This window comes from Lepidochelys olivacea, assembly GCF_965140295.1.
Source record: "Lepidochelys olivacea isolate rLepOli2 genome assembly, chromosome: 3".
NCBI classification, from domain to species: Eukaryota; Metazoa; Chordata; order Testudines; family Cheloniidae; genus Lepidochelys; species Lepidochelys olivacea.
Window position 1 is genome coordinate 105,353,595 of NC_140413.1, and position 19,519 is coordinate 105,373,113.

The following is a 19,519-nucleotide window of genomic DNA, read 5'->3' on the forward strand; positions in this document are numbered from 1 at the left end:
AGCAGTAATTTTTCCTAATTACATTCTTGAGTTTGGCTGAGTCCAGTCACCACTCAGAATTTATAAGCCTCCTCATTTAACAGACAATATCTCTTATAACAATTGGGAAAATGCTCATTGTGAAAAAAGATACTCCTGGCGAACTCTGTTGTACTAATAGGGTGATCATATTTCCGTAAACTGAAAAGGAGACACTTCCCTGAGCAGCCAGTGAGCTCGGCTCTACGATGCTGGGGGTGGGGGGATAGAGCTGCACCACACTCAGTGTCTGTTCCAACCAATGCCCAAGAAGAGGCAGATCCATACCTTACCTGCCCGGCTGCCTCACTGCACATATGGGCTGCTGCTTCTGCTGGCGGCTTCTCCAAATGACACCCCTCGCCAGGAGCGTGGCAGAGCAGTGCAGCATCTCTGGCAAGGCTCCTTGCTGCCTGCCCGCACCTCGCCACAGCCACACCCGCTCAACTCCCAGTCACGCCAGACTCGCATTCCAGATCATGAGCTGCAGAGGGAGCTAATCCCAACACAGCTGCCGGGCCCTTTGGGGCTGGAGGACCCGCTCACTCCATGGGAACGGGGCTGGATGCCGTCTGCACGGGGCAGAGAGAGGACGCTCCGTGCACCCTCCCCTCTAGCCCCGTACTGGCACTGCCCTATAGCCTCCTGCTACCCCTCCACCCACTGATTTACCCACTGGCACTGCACAAACGTCTAGTTTTGCCAAAAAAGTCAGGATTCTGGGACAGAGCTTAAAAAGGGGACTGCTCCGGCCAAAATGGGATGTGTGGTCACCCTAACAAATAAGTGCCTAGTTATGGTGTTGGCTTTTTATTCATTATTAAGCACTATAACACAGAGCACAGAATTGTCTTCAGGTGTTAGTGTGCTAGATATAAAGTTAACACAACACTGTTCATTGTTTGTTTTAAAAGTGACCTGTCAAATAGCATAACTTGAGTATTATATTCTGACTGCCCAAAAGAACAGAGTGAGAATGATATTTAACAACATCATTAATAACTTGCGATAATTTACTCACTCCCAACATGTTATGAGAGCCCATCAGCCAGTCTGCTAGTCATGTCACCCTCATCATTAAAGGAAGCATACATGGGAAAGCAAGTCTGTATTTTCTCTAATATTCCAATCTTTCTACGTTCTAAATCTTTTACACCCTAAGGGATATTAAATAAGTTTGATAAAACTTTCGGGAGCTGTGCCCCATAGGAGAACCTAGGGATTTACCATCCCCCATATAGGCTGTCTGCTGTTTCCTTAAGGCACCCTGCACCTATTAACACAGTTTTCCTTAAATATGCTTCATAGAGGACAATTCTTACCAAAAAAAAATTCTGATCTGCTTGGAGCAGTTACCCGGGAAAGAATTTTCTGTAGTATCTGGCTGATGAATCTTGCCCATATGCTCAGGGTTTAGCTGATCGCCATATTTGGGGTCGGGAAGGAATTTTCCTCCAGGGCAGATTGGAAGGCCCTGGAGGTTTTTCGCCTTCCTCTGTAGCATGGGGCACGGGTCACTTGCTGGAGGATTCTCTGCTCCTTGAGGTCTTCAAACTACAATTTGAGGACTTCAATAGCACAGATATAGGTGTGAGGTCTTTTTTAGGAGTGGTGGGTGAAATTCTGTGGCCTGCATTGTGCAGGAGGTCAGACTAGATGATCATAATGGTCCCTTCTGACCTAAATATCTATGAATCTATGAATCTATGAGCCAAAGGAGGTGGGGAGCACAAATGGAAATCTGAGCAGGATGACTGCAGTAGACTGGGAATAATTGCTTATAATTAGGACTTATTTCTTTGTGTGCCTGTCACTGTGTGCTGCAAGTTCTAAAAATAGTTTAAACATTAATCACTTTATTTTTACATTTGAACACATCTTTCAGTTTAGCTCTTTGAGCCATTTTAAAATCTTTTCAAACTAATTTTGATCTGAAGGTTTGAAACAATCCGAATATTTCAAATCAGGAAGGTTCACACATCATTTTTATGTTTTACTATATGTGGGCAAACCCCTAAAATCTACTACATACACTGTTGCTAACGTTTCTTTCAACTGAATTTGTACTCTATTGATGACCCAAAGTTTGTGAGGTAGAGAAGGCTTTCTAATCCACATTGGCTTCCTTTATATTTCTAGGTGCAGATGAAACTGTTGATTGTAATTTTTAGATCCTCTAGTTATCCTAAAATAGCCAGGTCGTAATTATGTCTACACTGCAATTAGAAACCTGTGGCAGGCCCCTGCGAGCTGACTCAGGCTCGTGGCGCTTGGGGTAAGGGATTGTATAATTGCAACATAGATGTTTGAGCTCAGATACCCGAGCCTGAACATCTACACTGCAATTATACAGCCTATTAGCCTGAGCCCCACCAGCTCGAGTCAGCTGGCTTGGGCCAGCTGTGGGTTTTTAATTGCAGCGTAGACATATGGTAGGCAATTGATTCTCCCTTGTGATACTGCAATAGTTGTGGTCAACCGAGACATCAAGACTGCATTCTTCAGGGGCTTCCTTTTCACTTTGGCTTCCGAAGGGGATGATACATGGGTCAATGGAGAAACTTTTTAGTGGATTAGGAGTTTCTCTTGGGGAAAAAAAAGCGGGGGAGGGAGGAATTAATTTTAGACTCATATATTCATAGACTTTAAGGCCAGAAGGGACCATCATGATCATCTGGTCTGACTTCTTGCACATTGCAGGCCACAGAACCTCGCCTACCCACTCCTGTAATAGATCCATAGGTCACCTCTGGCTGAGTTACTGAGATCCTCAAATCACGAATGAAAGATTTCAAGTTACAGAGAATCCACCATTTACACTAGTTTAAACCTACAAGTGACTTGTGCCCTGCGCTGCAGAGGAAGGCAACCCCACCCCCTCCCAGGATCTCTGCCAATCTGACCTGGGGGAAATTCCTTCCCAACCCTAAATATGACAGTCAGTTGAACCCTGAGCATTTCAGCAAGACCCAGTAGCCAGACACCAGTAAAGAATTCTCTGTTGTAACTCAGAGCCCTCCCTATCTAGTGTCTTGTTACTGGACTTCGGGGATATTAGCTACTAGCAGTCGCAGATCAGCTATATACCATTATAGGCAATCTCATCAGACCATCGCTTCCATAAATTTATCAAGCTCAATCTTGAAGCCAGTTAGTTTTTTTGCCCCCACTGCTTCCCTTTGAAGACTGTTCCAGAATGTAAAGCACTTCAAGATAGTCATGCAATACATTTAAATATATGAAATGAAACCTGTTAATGATCTTCTCTTAAAGTCAATCAGTGCAGAAGTTCTCAGTACTTCTTGAGTTAAAATTTCTAATGTGCTCAAAGCCACTGAATTTGTAGTAGTATTGGCTTACCTTGGAACACTTTGCAGAGATGATGTTCACAATAAAAGGGCTTTCAGTAGGATATATTTAATCCTTTGCAGCAGAGGCATACATCCATAAATACACTCTTAAAGCTGGCCTGATACCATCTTAATACCTTTTTTTTTTTAATTTATCAAGCCTCCGGTTAGGTGCTGGTGTGCAGTGTCTGTGCCTAATGTGTTGGGGAGCTGGAGCAGCTATTGTAAAATAATGCCAAAAAAACATAAAATACTGATTCCGGTTAATGCTACAACTGACATTTTAAAGATAATTTTGATGAAACAACAGTTTATAAATGGGTTCATCTCAATGAGTCCTGGAAAATTTCATATAGGGCAGTGTGTGGTTTCTGGTAGTTTAAAGACTCAAAATGTGATGAAACTCCTCTTTAATTAATGCCGAATTTTTCTGACATCTATCAGAAAGAAGCTATGGGACCAGAAAAGAAAGTTGAATTTTGATGTAGAATGTGTTAGAGATGGGCAAGAATCACACCCTTACAGCCAAATACTAAGAACACTGATGAAGCTCAGATCTCAATCTGAACTTTGCAGCTGACCTTTGTTTATCTAACAGCCTAATCTGAAGCCTTGATCCAAATCTGAATTTTGTGGCTTAAAGTTAGTGTTGTGTATGATTTACACACAAAAATAGGAGGTGGTAAGTACAGTAACAGTAGTAGTTATAGTTTATATTTTGATGTCTTGTGTCACCTACATGTATTTAGCAGAATATTGTGTGCACACACAAATACATACGGACACACTGTGCTGCCAAGTACATGCAGGTGTCATGAGAAATCTTAAATTACTAGTACACTTACCACCTCCTATTGTTGTCTGTCTAGATGAGCAATGGGGTGGTGGATGGCTGTCTCTCTGTTGATTCATAATACGCGTGTTCACTGTTCTTTTCTAATCGTTTATCTATGTTATGCGTATGCACAGTCATTTTGGTGATATTTGCAAGTGATGATGCTGCAAACACTAGACTTACTAAAAAGTTAGCGCACATCTGTGCACAATATTTTAGTTCTTTCATTTGTGTCTACATGGACTTGAAACAAATATTTTAGTATGGAAGTAAACATTTGAAAACACAAACTCGCATGTAACATTTACTTAATTGATGTAAATTCCATGGACAGCTTCCTGCCTACACATGATGCTATTCTTTGAGATAAAGTTTGTTACAGTGACTGAGGTGGAATCTCTTTAAAACTTGGAAAATGTTGGCTGTAGACAGTCCTCATAATATAGTTCAGTAATTCAACCTCATAAGTAGATAGGGGGTCATCAGCCATCTGTGAAAATGAAATTTCAGTGAATGGCCACTATAATATTATCGAAAAATACAATCCAGATTGCTTGTATTTTCTATATTCTTCTGTTTCCTTAAATATTTTAATTATTAATAGCCAGCTAAAAACTGACAAGTGGAGAAGATTTTATAAGTGAGGTTATTTTTGAACTATACCAACATCTGAAATAACACTTTCTGGTGGAAAGTGTATCAAACTTGCTTGTACAAACAAAAAATTAGGGGTTTTTGTCTTTGTAGCTGTTACATCTATTTGTGATACGGATAAATTTAAACCTTTCACTTAGGCCCTGTCTGCATTTGGAAAATGATTTTGTTTCAATTAAGGGTAGAGCAGGCTTTCCGTAATGTGTATATAAAGAAATTAGGAGTGTTAACAGGCATAGGCTACAGTTTTTTCTGTAGGCCAGAGAGACCTTGCTCTGTATTTCTGTTTTACCTGACTTAATTCAGCTGAACACATTGCTCATTTTTTTGAGTAAAGCCTGGGGCATAAACCACCCACCCCTGCTGAGCCTCAATCATCTTCACCTGGACCCCATTTCCCCTGCACCCGGAACCCTCCAACAAGCCCCTGTGCGTCTAGCTCCCCTACTGAATCACCTGTACCCAGATTGCCCCACAGAGAACACACTCACCCCACATCTGGATCCCTCCACGCTTGGATCCTGCCGGGCTGAGCCTGTTTGTCCCACACCTGGTACACCTGGCGCAGAGTGACAGGCCCAGCCCTTGCGCTGTGTCAGGGTCAGGTGCAGCCTCACCACTAAGTCCCTGTCCGGGAATGGGGAGAGTGGCCTTCAGGCTGATCTCCCACCTCATGCAACCACTGGCATGTGCTCCCCACTGCCATGCTGGAGCCTCCATGTATATTTAATGACAAATAAAATTTTCAGGTTTTTAAAATACTGTGCACAGAATTTTTTTTTTTGGGGCACAGAATTCCCTCAGTAGTAATAGCAGGAAGCCCTCTACAGGAAAGTGTTGTTCTGCCAAATGAAAGCATTTCTCACTGTGTTGCCGAAAGCATTTCTCACTGTGTTGCCAGAAGCATTGTTTGCTTCTGCAGGAGGCTGGGATTCTTTGTATCACAGACTGTCCATCAGTTGGCAGAGTACATTTAGCAACAATTAATGCCTTCCCTCGTCTGGTGGAGAACTGCTCGGTTTTCACCAGTACCACAATAGGCATAGTTTTAAAAGGCATCATCAGAATGTTTCTGCCAGTATCAAAATCTACAAGAGCTTGGGACCTAAACCTGGTGCCGTTCACACTCATGGACCCACTATTTGAGCCCTTGACCTCCTACTCCATCTGCAGTTATCGATGAAGGTAGCCTTCCTCATGGCTATCACCTCTGCCAGGAGAGTATGTGAGCTTGGGTCTCTTATGGTGGACCTGCCTTATTCAATCTTTTACAGGAACAAAGTATCCCTGCTTGTCTTTTACCTTAAACCTCACAAGAGTAGGGAAATCAAGAAACCCCACTGCTGGATGTATGCAGAGCGTTAGATTTTTCCCTAGGCAGGGCAAGGCCCTTTAGAAGGTCTCCAAGGTTATTTGTCTCCACAGCAGAGAGGATGAAAGGAAAAGTTAGGTCTTCCCAAGGACTCTCAAAATGGCTTTCCAGTTGCATGCTCCTCTGCTATGTGATAGCAGAAGCCTCCTCCTCAGTCCATCAGGGTTCACTCTACCAGGGCTCAGGCTGCCTCAGTGCCTTGCAAGGAATCCGACTTCTGTAGATTTGTAGAACTGCAGTTTAGGGCTCCGCTCACATGTTTACCAGGCAATATTCCCTTATTCAAGTCTCAGAGAAGGATACTTCCTTTAGCTCAGAGATCCTGCAAACTGTGGTACAGAGATCTTCCTCACACCCACCTCCTTGATGACCGTTTCTTGGGAATTACCCACAGAGGGACAGGCCCTCCAAGAAGAAAGGCAGGCTACTTGCTTTAGAGTAACTGTAATTCTTTGGCATGTGTGGTCCCTGTAGGTATTCATGACCTGCCATCCTTCCCCACTGTTTTGGATATTTATTTGATTCATGGTAGAGTAGGAACTGGAGAGGCAGGTGGTCAACGCTGCCCCTTATGCCCTCAGTTTGGAGCATGAGGAGGTGAAGGGTATAGGCATGGACCAGCAGACGCTGCTATTGAAGAATTTCCCGTGCCATGCACACAGAGCACATGCACACCCATGGTGAATACCCATGGTGACCATGCATCTCAAGGAACTCCTGTCACTATATGTATGGTAAATGACTTTTCTTTTTCTGGGACAGTGAGGGATGTACTGTAACCCTTCCCCCACCTCTGCCCTAGCTGTGGTGCCTGCATGCTGCTCCAGCAGCTGCAAGTTTGTGCTGGTGATGGTGCTTGAAAAATGAATGTGTGTTTGTGGAATGTTTCATGTGTTGAGATGTCTGCAGCACCCCTGAAATTGTGGTGTGTTAAGAGACAAGTTTAACAAATGGTAAGAGCAGGAGAAAACTTTTCATTACTAATTGTGTATGAATACTCATAAAAACCCTTCAAAAATAGTCTGCTTGCAGTGTTTGCAACCTATATACTGAAGCATGATGCTAATGCATGAGACGCAGATGTAACTGATAAGAAACTATTAGAAAAAGTGACAGTGACTGGGATATATGTATTGTCTAAGAATAGGGAGGTGCAGAAAGTAATCCAACTGCACAAATACTGAAAAGTAAACAAGGTCTTAAAATTCTTTCAATTTTAATCATTGTAGGTGCTGTCACTACTGTGTAAGAAAATGTAACAACTTTAACTTTATTTAGCTTTTAAATATTGTTGAGGCTTCGTCTTTTCTCAGATATTCAAGGTCAGAATGTGACTTAGTTAAATGTTATCTCAATAAAAATAGATAGCACAACATGCTTTAAACCTTCAAAGCATTAATTAATTCTGTGAGGTAGGTATTATTAGTATTATGATTATTATCACCACCATTTTTACAATTGAGGGAAGCTGAGCTGCAGAGTTCATCATCATCATGTTCCTATTATGCCTCTGGCATTTAGGGCAGTGATGAACTTCTCCACTCCTGTCTGTTTCTGGCAAGTCTTTCAGTGGTTCCCCAGCTATGCCCCAGGTATTTCAGCTCGGTTTCCACAGCTCTTTGGTTGTTTTCAGGCGGCTTCATTTTCACTTGTCTTCAGGTGTCCATCTTATTGCTACTCTGGTGATGGAATCAGTTTCCATCCAAAGCACATGACAGATCCATCTCCAGCGCCTCCTGGCAATTATGGTGCTCATATCCTCTTGGCTGCACTGTGTCAGCAGATCTTGGTTTGAGATTGTTCTGGTCTAAAAGATATGGAGGATTTTTCTGAGGCAGGTTGTATGGAATGAAAACAGTTTGGACATGTCATACTTTCTCATTCCCCATCATTCTGCACTATAAAGTAGTGTTGAAAGTGCGCAGCTTTGATAAATCTTGTTTGGTTTTGGTGTTGTATTTTGACAATTTCCAGACTGTATTTACGCTCCTGAAGGTGTTCCTGGCTTTACTGATTTTGTTCTGGATGTCCTGGCTTGTTGCACCGTCCTGGCTGATGGTGCTGCCCAAGAATGTGAATGTTTCTACATTGGTGAGAACATAATCCTCTATCCGTACTGGTGATGGTGAGGCAATATTAAAGGTCATGATATCTGTCTTCTTGCGATTGATTTTCAGTCCGATTTGCTGGCTGAATGCGTTGAGTCGAGTTGTTTTTTCTTGTATATGGTGTTGGATATGTGATAGGAGAGTGACATCATTTGCGAAGTCCAGATCTTCAAGGGATGAGAAAAGTGTCCATTTAATGCCTCTTGACATGTCTTCTGTTGTACACCACATTACCCAGTTGATGGCAATGTTGAAGAGGATTGCAGACATGACTCACCCTGACGTACTCTGATTTTGACTTCGAAACTGAGTTCGCTGTGATCAACACTGCATGTAAAGTTGAAATAGAATCTTTTGATGACATTGATTATATGGAAAGGAATTCCATATGCCCGCAGAATGCTCCATGGGCTGGTCCTGTGAATGCTATCAAAAGCCTTCTCAAAGTCTATGAAATTTATGTAAAGTTGCCATTGCCATTCTAAGCACTGTTCTATTATGTTTCGTAGAGTGAAGATCTGGTCTGTGCATTCATGCCATTTCCAAAAACCAGCTTGTTCTTTTCTGAGAACAGTATCAACTGTCTGTGATATATGCTGGACCATGATCTTACACAACACTTTGCTTGGCACAGATAAGAGTGTGATACCACACCAGTTATTACAATCACTGAGAGTTCCTTTCTTTGGTATCTTCACTATAACCCCACTGGTCCACTCATCTGGCACTTTTTCCCTTTCCCAAACTGATGGAAATAGAGGGGCCAGGATAGATGCTGCTAATTTATGATTTACCTTAAACAATTCTGCATTCAAGTTATCCTTGCCAGGAGCTTTCCCATTTTTTAAGGATTTGATGGCTTGAATGATCTCTTCCTTAGTTGGGGTGTCTGTGTTGATATTAAAATCATCTTCTGCCTCTTGGATGTTTACTTCCTTTTTAGGTGACTCCTTGTTCAGCAATTCTTTGAAATGCTCTGTCCGGTGCATTTTTTGTTCTTTTTCGGTTGTTAGTAGGTGTCCTTGTTTGTTCCTGATGAGAGAGTTTGTTGGTGTCTGTCGTTTACCACTGATAAGCTGTGTCATTTTGTAGACGGTTCCTTGTTCACCACGAGCAGCTGCAGCCTCTGCTTGTGTTGCCAGATTATCAATATAATGCTGTTTGTCCACTCTCACAAGGTGTTTGACCTCCCGGTATGCCTTGCTATACTGCTTATGGTATTCATCCTTTAGCTTCTGGGATTTTGTGTCTAGAACTTTTTTCTTCAGGGCTCGTCTGGTTTCTATGGCGTTCCATGTTCTGGGTGTGATCCACTCCTTCCTTCTCTTCTGCCCGTAGCCTAGACAGGCTTCACTGCTGTCATAAATATAAAGGGAAGAGTAACAATCTTCCTGTATACAGTACTATAAAATCCCTCCTGGCCAGAGGCACAATATCCTTTTACCTGTAAAGGGTTAAGAAGCTCAGGTAACCTGGCTGGCATCTGACCCAAAGGACTAATAAGGGAACAAGATACTTTCAGATCTGGGGTGGGGAAAGGCTTTTGTCTGTCTGTTCTGTGTGCTTGCTGGAGAGAGATCAAGAAATCCAGTTCCATTAGAATTAGTAAGTACTTGCAAGGAAATGTGTTAGTTTACTTTTGTTTTGGCTTGTGATTTTCTCTGTGCTGAGAGGAAGGTGTATTCCTTGTTTTCTTTTTGTAACTTTAAAGGTTTTGTCCAGAGGGAAATCCTCTGTGTTTTAAATCTGATGCCCTGTGAGATTAGCTTCCCTTCTAATTTTACAGAGGTGCTTCTTTTACCTTTTTTCTTTCTAATAAAGTTCTGTTTCTTTTAAGAGGTTGACGGATTTCTCTATTGTCCTAAGACCCAGGGGTTTGGATCTGTGATCACTTTGTAACCAATTGGTTAGGATATTATTCTCAAGCCTCCCCAGGAAAGAGGGTGTAAGGGCTTGGGGGGATATTTTGGGGGAATAGGAACTCCAAGTGGTCCTTTCCCTGATTCTTTGTTAAAATCATTTGGTGGTGGCAGCGTACCCTCCAAGGGCAAAGCATTTGTACCTTCAGGAAGTTTTACCCTAAGCTGGTAGAAATAAGCTTAGGGGGTCTTTTATGCGGGTTCCCACATCTGTACCCTAGAGTTCAGAGTGGGGAGGGAACCCTGACAACTGCTCTGTTTATAAATTGCTGTTCCTTTGTCCCACTTCTTGTTGATCTCCTCATCTGCATTTCCCTCCTCTTCATCAAGGTCTGCAAGTGCTTGAAACCTGTTCTTTAACTGCAGAATGAAGGCTTTCTGTATTTCAAGGGACTTTAGCTTATCAATATCATAGCGTCTATGTCCCTTGTTTGGTGGTCCCACACTTCTCAGTTTTAGCTTGATGGAGTCTGTCACAAGGTGGTGGTAACTGCCAACATCTGCACCCCTCCTCACTTTCACATCTGTCAGTGAGCGTCACCATTTGCCATTGATCATGATATGGTCATCTGGTTCTTCTCTGTGCCATTTGGAGAACACCATGTCAGCTTGTGAATTTCACGATGTTCAAATAGGGTTCCACCATTGACTAGGTCATTCATATTGCAGAAGTCAACAAGCCTTTCTCTGTTTTCATTCATGGTCCCACACCCGTGTCTTCCCATTGGTCTGTTGTTGTTTGTGTTGTCCTTACTGACCTTGGCATTCAAGTCTCCCATGACAATAGTTAAGTCGTGGTGTGGTACTCTCTCTAACTCCACCTGGAGTGTAGGGTAGAATTTATCCTTTACTACTTCATCACTGTCATTTATCGGAGCGTAGCACTGAATCAGGGTGATATTATTATGTTTCACTTTCAGTCTGGCTCTCATAAGTCTGATGATGATGAATTTCCATTCAAGCAGGGAATGCTCCACTCCCTTCTTCAAAAGGATGGCAACACTCTCATGGTGTTGTCCATCATCCCGTCCAGAAAATAGCAAAATTTCTCCCGAGGCTGCTGTTAATCTTCCTGATCCCGTCCATCTGCTCTCATTGACACCCAGGATGTATAAGCTGTAGCATTTCATCTCTGCTGCGACCTGAGCTAGCTTCCCTGTTTTGAACATTGTCCGTACTTTCCAAAAACCAAGTTTGGTTTTTGTCTTGGTGTTGAGCACTTCAGTCTTCATGCCAGTGGCTTCCTTTCAGCTTTCACCACTGGCAGTCATACGGGTCATTGGCTCCTGAAGGCCGTCACACACAGTAACGGTTGATTTCTCCATCGCGGTTTCCGTAAAATATATTTTGTTTTTTACAGGACAGGGTTGTTAGCTCTGTGCCTAACCCCCAACCTGAAGGACCAGGATGTCTGTTTTGTCTGGCCCTTCCTGCACAGACCAATCCTGCATGGTTGAACCTCCTAGGAGCAAAAAGCCCCCGTCGACACAGATTCTGGGGATCGTTAGAGCATGCAAGCTGTCCTGCCACAACAAGGCACGGACAGCAGAGGACAGGAGCTGAAGAGTTATTTGCCATTTATCCTCCAGTAAATTGCTGTCAGCCAAGGTTAACTCAGGAGTTCATGGCTCTCAGTCCAGTACTCAGGCACCTAAAGTTCATATCCTCTCTGTAATCTTGTGTTTAGGATACATTTATATTCAAGTAGGTCTGTTCAGAATATCTTCCTTAAAAATTTCTATGAAACTTTCACTGGACTATAAGGCTCTGAAATTGTATGTCATATGAGAACTTTTGCTGACATAATTTTGTGTAATAGTAATGAGACTGTCCTATTATACTTTAAACGGCTTTCAGGTCAGTTTTTCTTGTAGTTTCTTTCCACACAAAATCTACAGCTCCCTCTGAATCTTAAATTTGAACTAAATTTAAAGAGAATGCAAAATGAACACAATAAGGAAGGCCCCCACTAATTCTTAGACGCTACAAGACTTGCTTCCTTATCTGTTTGAACAGACAAATTTAACAGTGAAATTGTTCATTCTGTGCTTATATGTTCTTCTGCTTCCATTTCCCTGTAAAATGAGCTGTTTATATTACCTCTGTTGTACTAGGAAGATGTAAAGAGGGTTGTTGCTATGGCTTAGCCATTGTGTCGATACCACTCTGCTCATTTATTAAGAAAATAACACCGGCAGGTTAAACAAACTAATTCTGTTAGCTCCACTGTTTGCTGTTTACCAGAACTGATCTGCTGAACCTACAGTCCTTTCTGTGTAACTAGCATTGATGATTATTTCTCTCATTCATTATTATCAGGTCCACCTGGAAAAAAGAACAGGGGTGTGGCATGCATATTATAGAAAAACAAAAGAATATCTCAAACTGCTATGGGAAACTGTAATGTGTACAGAGACTGGCACTAGCTGCCAACCACAATAGCCCAGTAAACCCTGCAGCCCTTGGGTTTTGGTGCACATTTTTCTCCTGTGGACAATACCGCAGAATCAAAGAAGTTTGACGCTTTATTATTTCTCTGTCCTCATTATAATTTAGAGTTCCTCTCAATTTAGTCACCTGAAAATTTCATTAACATGCTGAATGCATTTTTCCAGATCTCAGGTAGCAATCTTTATGGTAACCCATTAGACACTACTTCCCCTCCTACCCCCGCTTCCTGTATTTTGCCTATTATTACTAATTTTTAATGCTTATATTATACCCATTATGGTTCATACCATGTTTTGGGGAGTGACTGGGGGTTAAAACTGTAGAAATAGAAGAGTTTAGAATTACATTTTTTCCCAAAAGTCTTAGATGAGTGAATTATCAGTGAAATTAAAATTAAGTCAAATCATTCCCTTTAGTGTATAAATCAATTAGAAAAATGCAACGGCATATTGTGTTTTATAGAAGTCTGCTCCCAAATAAATCTGAGGTCAGGAGCAATCAATATTTATAAGCCATTTGTAATTTTCAGTAAACAGCCCCACATCAGACAATGCAGAAAAAAAAATTTTTGAGTTGCCCTGAAATGTGTGTCATAGATATAACTTGGCAGATATTAAGAGGAATTGGATCTTAATAAAGAAGGCCAGCCTACCACTTTTTTACAGATTATCTGTAGTGCAGATCATTGGTGCCAGCTCTGTTATCTCAGTTTCCGTAATGGGATAAAGGAGATGGTTTTCCTTAATGAAGTCCTTAGATCAGCAAAGGGTTTTGCAGAAATGGGATTAATTGTATTCCTTAAGTGGGTGGGTTTGGTTTTTAAAAGGTTCTGGCAGCATCAGGCATATCAGTATCCTGCATTATATTTTTTAAATGCCCTTTCAGTTACCATCATTGTTTGTTTTTTTGTTTCTGTAGATTCTGGGACTTTTCCAAGCCTAACCCCTTACTGGAGACTGTGGAGCATCATACAGAGTTTACATGTGGACTAGATTTAAGCCTTCACAACCATGGTCAGGTAACAGATAAGATGATTTTATGTTTCACTTGTCTATTACAGCCAATACAATCACAGCTGAATTGCAGACTCCATCATGAGCAGCAGCCATCGGTTTGTAGAATGCCTCAGGCAAAGGGTCTGGCTGAATGCAGGTTAAAATAAAACACATGTAGTGCCATTTTTATTTGAGAAATGATTACTTGTCTGTAGATGGCGGCCTGGGAAGAAGCTGCAAAAGCAGGCAGAGTTGAAATCCATATTGATTGCAGGTGGAAGCAAAAATTACTTTGATTTGGGAGCGAGAGTACTAGAGAAGGTGCCAAGTTCAGATCTAGTGTTCAGACCTGCAAAAAGAAAAGGAGGACTTGTGGCACCTTAGAGACTAACAAATTTATTTGAGCATAAGCTTTCGTGAGCGACAGCTCACTTCATTGGATGCATTCAGTGGAAAATACAGTAGGGAGATTTATATACAAGGAGAACATGAAACAATGGGTGTTACCATACACACTGTAAGGAGAGTGATTAGGTAAGGTGAGCTATTACCAGCAGGAGAGTGGGGGGGAGGGGGCAGGGGCAGGGGAACCTTTTGTAGTGGTAATCAAGGTGGGCCATTTCCAGCAGTTGACAAGAATATCTGAGGAACAGCGGTGGGAGAGGGGATAAACATGGGGAAATAGTTTTACTTTGTGTAATGACCCATCCACTCCCAGTCTCTATTCAAGCCTAAGTTAATTGTATCCAGTTTGCAAATTAATTCCAATTCAGCAGTCTCTCGTTGGAGTCTGTTTTTGAAGTTTTTTTGTTGAAGAATTGCCACTTTTAGGTCTGTAATCAAGTGACCAAAGAGATTGAAGTGTTCTCCAACTGGTTTTTGAATGTTATAATTCTTGACGTCTGATTTGTGTCCATTTATTCTTTTACGTAGAGACTGTCCAGTTTGGCCAGTGTACACGGCAGAGGGGCACTGCTGGCACATGATGGCATATATCACATTGGTAGATGCGCAGGTGAACGAGCCTCTGATTGTGTGGCTGATGTTATTAGGCCCTATGATGGTGTCCCCAAAATAGATATGTGGACACAGTTGGCAACAGGCTTTGTTGCAAGGATAGGTTCCTGGGTTAGTGGTTCTGTTGTGTGGTGTGTGGTTGCTAGTGAATATTTGCTTCAGGTTGGGGAGCTGTCTGTAAGCAAGGACTGGCCTGTCTCCCAAGGTCTGTGAGAGTGATGGGTCGTCCTTCAGGATAGGTTGTAGATCCTTGATGATGCATTGGAGAGGTTTTAGTTGGGGGCTGAAGGTGATGGCTAGTGGCGTTCTGTTATTTTCTTTGTTGGGCCTGTCCTGTAGTAGGTAACTTCTGGGTACTCTTCTGGCTCTGTCAATCTGTTTCTTCACTTCAGCAGGTGGGTGTTCAGACCTGGTTAGAGATGGGCCAGTCATTAAATATGGATCCAGTACTAGGAATGAACTTCTCCAAAGTTCAAGAATGCTTGGATGTTGCCTTTTGCTTTAAGCCCACCTCTAGAGGAGACGAAATACATTATTTTAATTGTAGAAATCCGAAACATTAATGTCCTGGGGGATGAGATTTGGTAAATCAAGGCTAATCATTTGAGTATTGATTGTCCTGGGGTTACGTGATAGTCTACATCTGTGTAATAGTTTAGGAACTGGAGTAAAGCTGAGTAAACTCACCCTTTGGCAGTGGATAATATATACATACAGATGGTATTACATTTAACTGCTCCTGAGTTTGTGCAACAGAAAAAGGGAAGTGATGGCTTATAGGTGACTCATATGCTTTGTATGTATTTGGTTTTAATCTGTTGTGTGACATCCAGCTATCATAGCAATGAGTGCTGTAAAAATGCTGAAATAAAGAAATATGTATAATGAAGTCAAAATATAATTAAGAAGTAATTGAAATAAATCTTTGAAATGAACACATATAGCATCTCAGTGGCTTCCAGTTTGAATATCTGTTGCCTCTCTCTAACTTCCACTTTGAACCTTTTCTTGATAGTTTAAAGATTTGGAATGTGTATCTAAGAGCAATACTATTAGTACAGTTGTAGTTGTTTAAGCCAAGAGGGTGGGTGAGCTGTAGTGCAAATTGTATGAATCAGTTTGCTTTGTCAGAAAATTAAGGATACAGGGTTTATTTAACCAGACATGATTGGATTTTTTGCCCCCAGGTTGTATTTAGATATCTCTCAATACTGAAATAATTGAAACTTGATTCTGTTTACTGTACAGCTGAGGCAGGTACAGCATGTTGCCTACCGTGCACAAATCAAATGGAAATGGTATTCTGGTATATAATAAACATCATTTCTCCCAATATCCAAAATATCCTAGACCAAACAGTGGGCTGTTATTACCCTGTACAGATGCCTACATCATCTAACTTCAAAAAAACTTTTTTAGATCATAGTAGGGGGAGGCTCCTGGGTAATTGAGAGAACTATGCAAGATGAACAAACAGAATTCCAAATTAGGCTCAGACTACACTCGGTTTTTATTTTTTGTTTACAAACTGTGTTCAAACATCTGTCCAACTAGAACAGCTTGTGACATGGCGTGGGCAGCTAGTGTCAGGGCAGGTCTGTAATTAAGAAGCTGTGCCGCTGTAGCGTTTTCTGGCAGCGTGGTTAATCCACCTCTGCGAGAGGCGGAAGCTGTATTGATGGGTGAAGCCCTTCCATGGACAGTGATGTATCTATGTGCGTTTGTAGTGTAGACCTGGCCTCACTGAGGCCAAATGGTTTTAAATGTTTAAAAACCCACGAAAAGATTGGGTAGAGACTTTTATCATAGGGCCTTTTCCCTATACAATACTGCCCTTCCCTAGTTTTTCTGCTCATAGGCCTAGGGCTCTTTTGAGGCTCACCTGGGTATGTATTTAGACACCACTTAAAGGAAAGCGTGCTTTAGACTTGAATTCAGACTACACCATGGAATCACCTACGGCTGTTCCAAAGCTCAGAGAAAACATAGTTGCAAATTGAGTGGCTGTGTAGTTTGTCTATACAGTGTTCAATGGGTCTGGCTTCAGAGGAGGCCTTCTGGCACATTCTCTTCTAGAGTGGGACTTCATTCACAGGGTTAATTTCACCTATAATGAACAGTAGTACTATACATAATGGAAATAAGGCACATCCTACAACCATATCATGTTCCAACTCATATCATACGGTCCCTCTCTTCTTCTTTGGTTGGTTTTTGTCTTGTAATAGCTCTTAGGAGCTCTTGTGATGAACCATGATCCCATTGTGCAAGGTGCTATACAAAAACAGAAGAAAAAGACAGTGGTGAGCCCATCTGAACTAGCTAAGGGATGTGCCAAATGTCATTTTGTTGGGGCAGATTGTGCCAAGGCAGTTGAACAGTTGAGCTTGGGGTAGGTTATATCAACTAACAGAGGAGGTTCACACTATGTAAGCCTTTCAAAGAAGTAGTTGTTGCTAGCAGGGAAGTAATCTTAAAACTTGTTAGGGGGCAACTTGATTGAAAATCAACAGAAGTTCGTGTTTTGCAATTTGAGCAGGACGTTGCAATCATGAATTAGTGTTTAATCAGCTCTTATTTGTGTGACTTAGACAATAGCCATGTCATAAATATAAAGAGAAGGGTAAACACCTTTAAAACCCCTCCTGGCCAGAGGAAAAACCCTTTCACCTGTAAAGGGTTAAGAAGCTAGGATAACCTTGCTGGCACCTGACCAAAATGACCAATGAGGAGACAAGATACTTTCAAAGCTGGAGGGGGGGAGAAACAAAGGCTCTCTCTGTCTGTGTGATGCTTTTGCTGGGAACAGAAAAGGAATGGAGTCTTAGAACTTAGTAAGTAATCTAGCTAGATATGCATTAGTTTCTGTTTTGTTTAAATGGCTGATAAAATAAGCTGTGCTGAATGGAATGTATATTCCTGTTTTTGTGTCTTTTTGTAACTTAAGGTTTTGCCTAGAGGGATTCTCTATGTTTTGAATCTGATTACCCTGTAAGGTATTTACCATCCTGATTTTACAGAGGTGATTCTTTTTACTTTCTCGTCAATTAAAATTCTTCTTTTAAGAACCTGATTGCTTTTTCATTGTTCTTAAGATCCAAGGGTTTGGGTCTGTGTTCACCTATGCAAATTGGTGAGGATTTTTATCAAGCCTTCCGCAGGAAAGGGGGTGTAGGGTTTGGGGAGGATATTGAGGGGGGAAGATGTTTCCAAGCGGGCTCTTTCACTGTTATATATTTGTTAGATGCTTGGTGGTGGCAGCAATAAAGTTCAAGGGCAAAAGGTAAAATAGTTTGTACCTTGGGGAAGTTTTAACCTAAGCTGGTAAAAATAAGCTTAGGGCGTTTTCATGCGGGTCCCCACATCTGTACCGTAGAGTTCAGAGTGTGGAAGGAACCTTGACAAGCCACAAATAGCAAAGTTTAAAAGTACAGCTACATTGAACATCCAATTCATCTTGTCATGACACTGAACTTATTTCTACAAGAGTATGAAGAAATAAGGAATATTACTTTGCATATCATAAATTGCATGAAATTGTGGACTTTTGTTGTTCTAAAGCTGCCTAATGCTCCCTAATGCTCCAGGCAAACATGAGAAAAATGAGAGCCCTGGATTTTGTTTGAAAGCCTTTCTTCATTTCTGTGCCTACTTATCAGGTCTGCTCTGTACACCTCAGAGAGCACCCAGTGCAGTGTGTAAATGAATGCTTTCTATAAAGCAGGTTCTTTCTTTGGCGGCTGTCTGAGAACAGGATGAGGATTTCAAAAGGGTGGGGAATCCCTTCAGCTTCTCTTTACCGGATCTGTGAACTGTAAGCGGCAATTGAGTTTTCAAAATTGCAGTCCTGTGTGATTTTTAAAAGAACAATGGTGGTAACCATTTTCAAGCACTGATTAAAGGAAGAATGTATTAAACATAAGTGACAGCAACATATCAAATCAGAACAGGACGTTTACAATGTACAGTGCTGAAAAGTACAAGCTGGGGATTAAAAATGAATACAAAGAGGAATATGAAGAAGAATAAAAACACAATACTCCAGTTTGATTTGTTATTTAAATGCATGATCAGGCTTGGAATTTAAAATAGCTTGCATGCAACAGGGCACAAAGTGTGCATACTTGATTTGCATGCTTGTTTATTATGGTTGCTTGCATAATTATTGTAATTCTATATACAAAAGGATAAATGTCAAGTGGCCATTTGTACTGACAATTATGCATTTGTGCAATTCTAAGAGGTGTGGGAGTTAGATTCTCTTATTTTCTCTAGACCTTTTGTGCTGCTGCTGCATTTCCAGAGTTGTGGATTTCCCCGACACATGTCAGGTGGCATAGATCTGGTTTCCCTTCCACCCACTCAGTACCTGACATTCACTATTTTTTTCCCAATGAATGCATCCGATGAAGTGAGCTGTAGCTCACGAAAGCTCATGCTCAAATAAATTTGTTAGCCTCTAAGGTGCCACAAGTCTTCCTTTTCTTTTTGCGAATACAGACTAATACAGCTGCTACTCTGAAACCTGACACAGGGAGTGTATCAAGATTGAGAGATACATGGTCAGAGTGCTGCTGTGCTCCAGGTAGAATGTGGCTTCTTAAAAGCCATAGCTAGCCTATGTAGATTATGCCCAGAGGTCTGGCGAAGAATCTGGGCTTGGGTCTGAAGACCTTTCAGATGAATGCGGACACTGTTGATCACGTGACACAGAGTAGCGATTTTTCTTGGTGTTAATTTTCTTTCCTTCATCCCTCAGGCTGTTGTGCACTATACTACACACCAGCTGGTTGCATAGGT

At 41.6% G+C, this 19,519-nt stretch overlaps 1 protein-coding gene across 1 annotated transcript in view; it reads left to right on the top strand.

Annotated features, from left to right (window-relative positions):
* PEX7 (peroxisomal biogenesis factor 7) overlaps window positions 1-19,519 on the top strand; it is a 79,729-nt gene that overhangs the window by 44,900 nt on the left and 15,310 nt on the right. Inside the window, exon 9 of the mRNA XM_084622147.1 lies at window positions 13,626-13,725. Within this exon, the coding sequence (XP_084478273.1) occupies window positions 13,626-13,725 (100 nt within the window). The remainder of the gene's footprint in view (window positions 1-13,625; window positions 13,726-19,519) is intronic.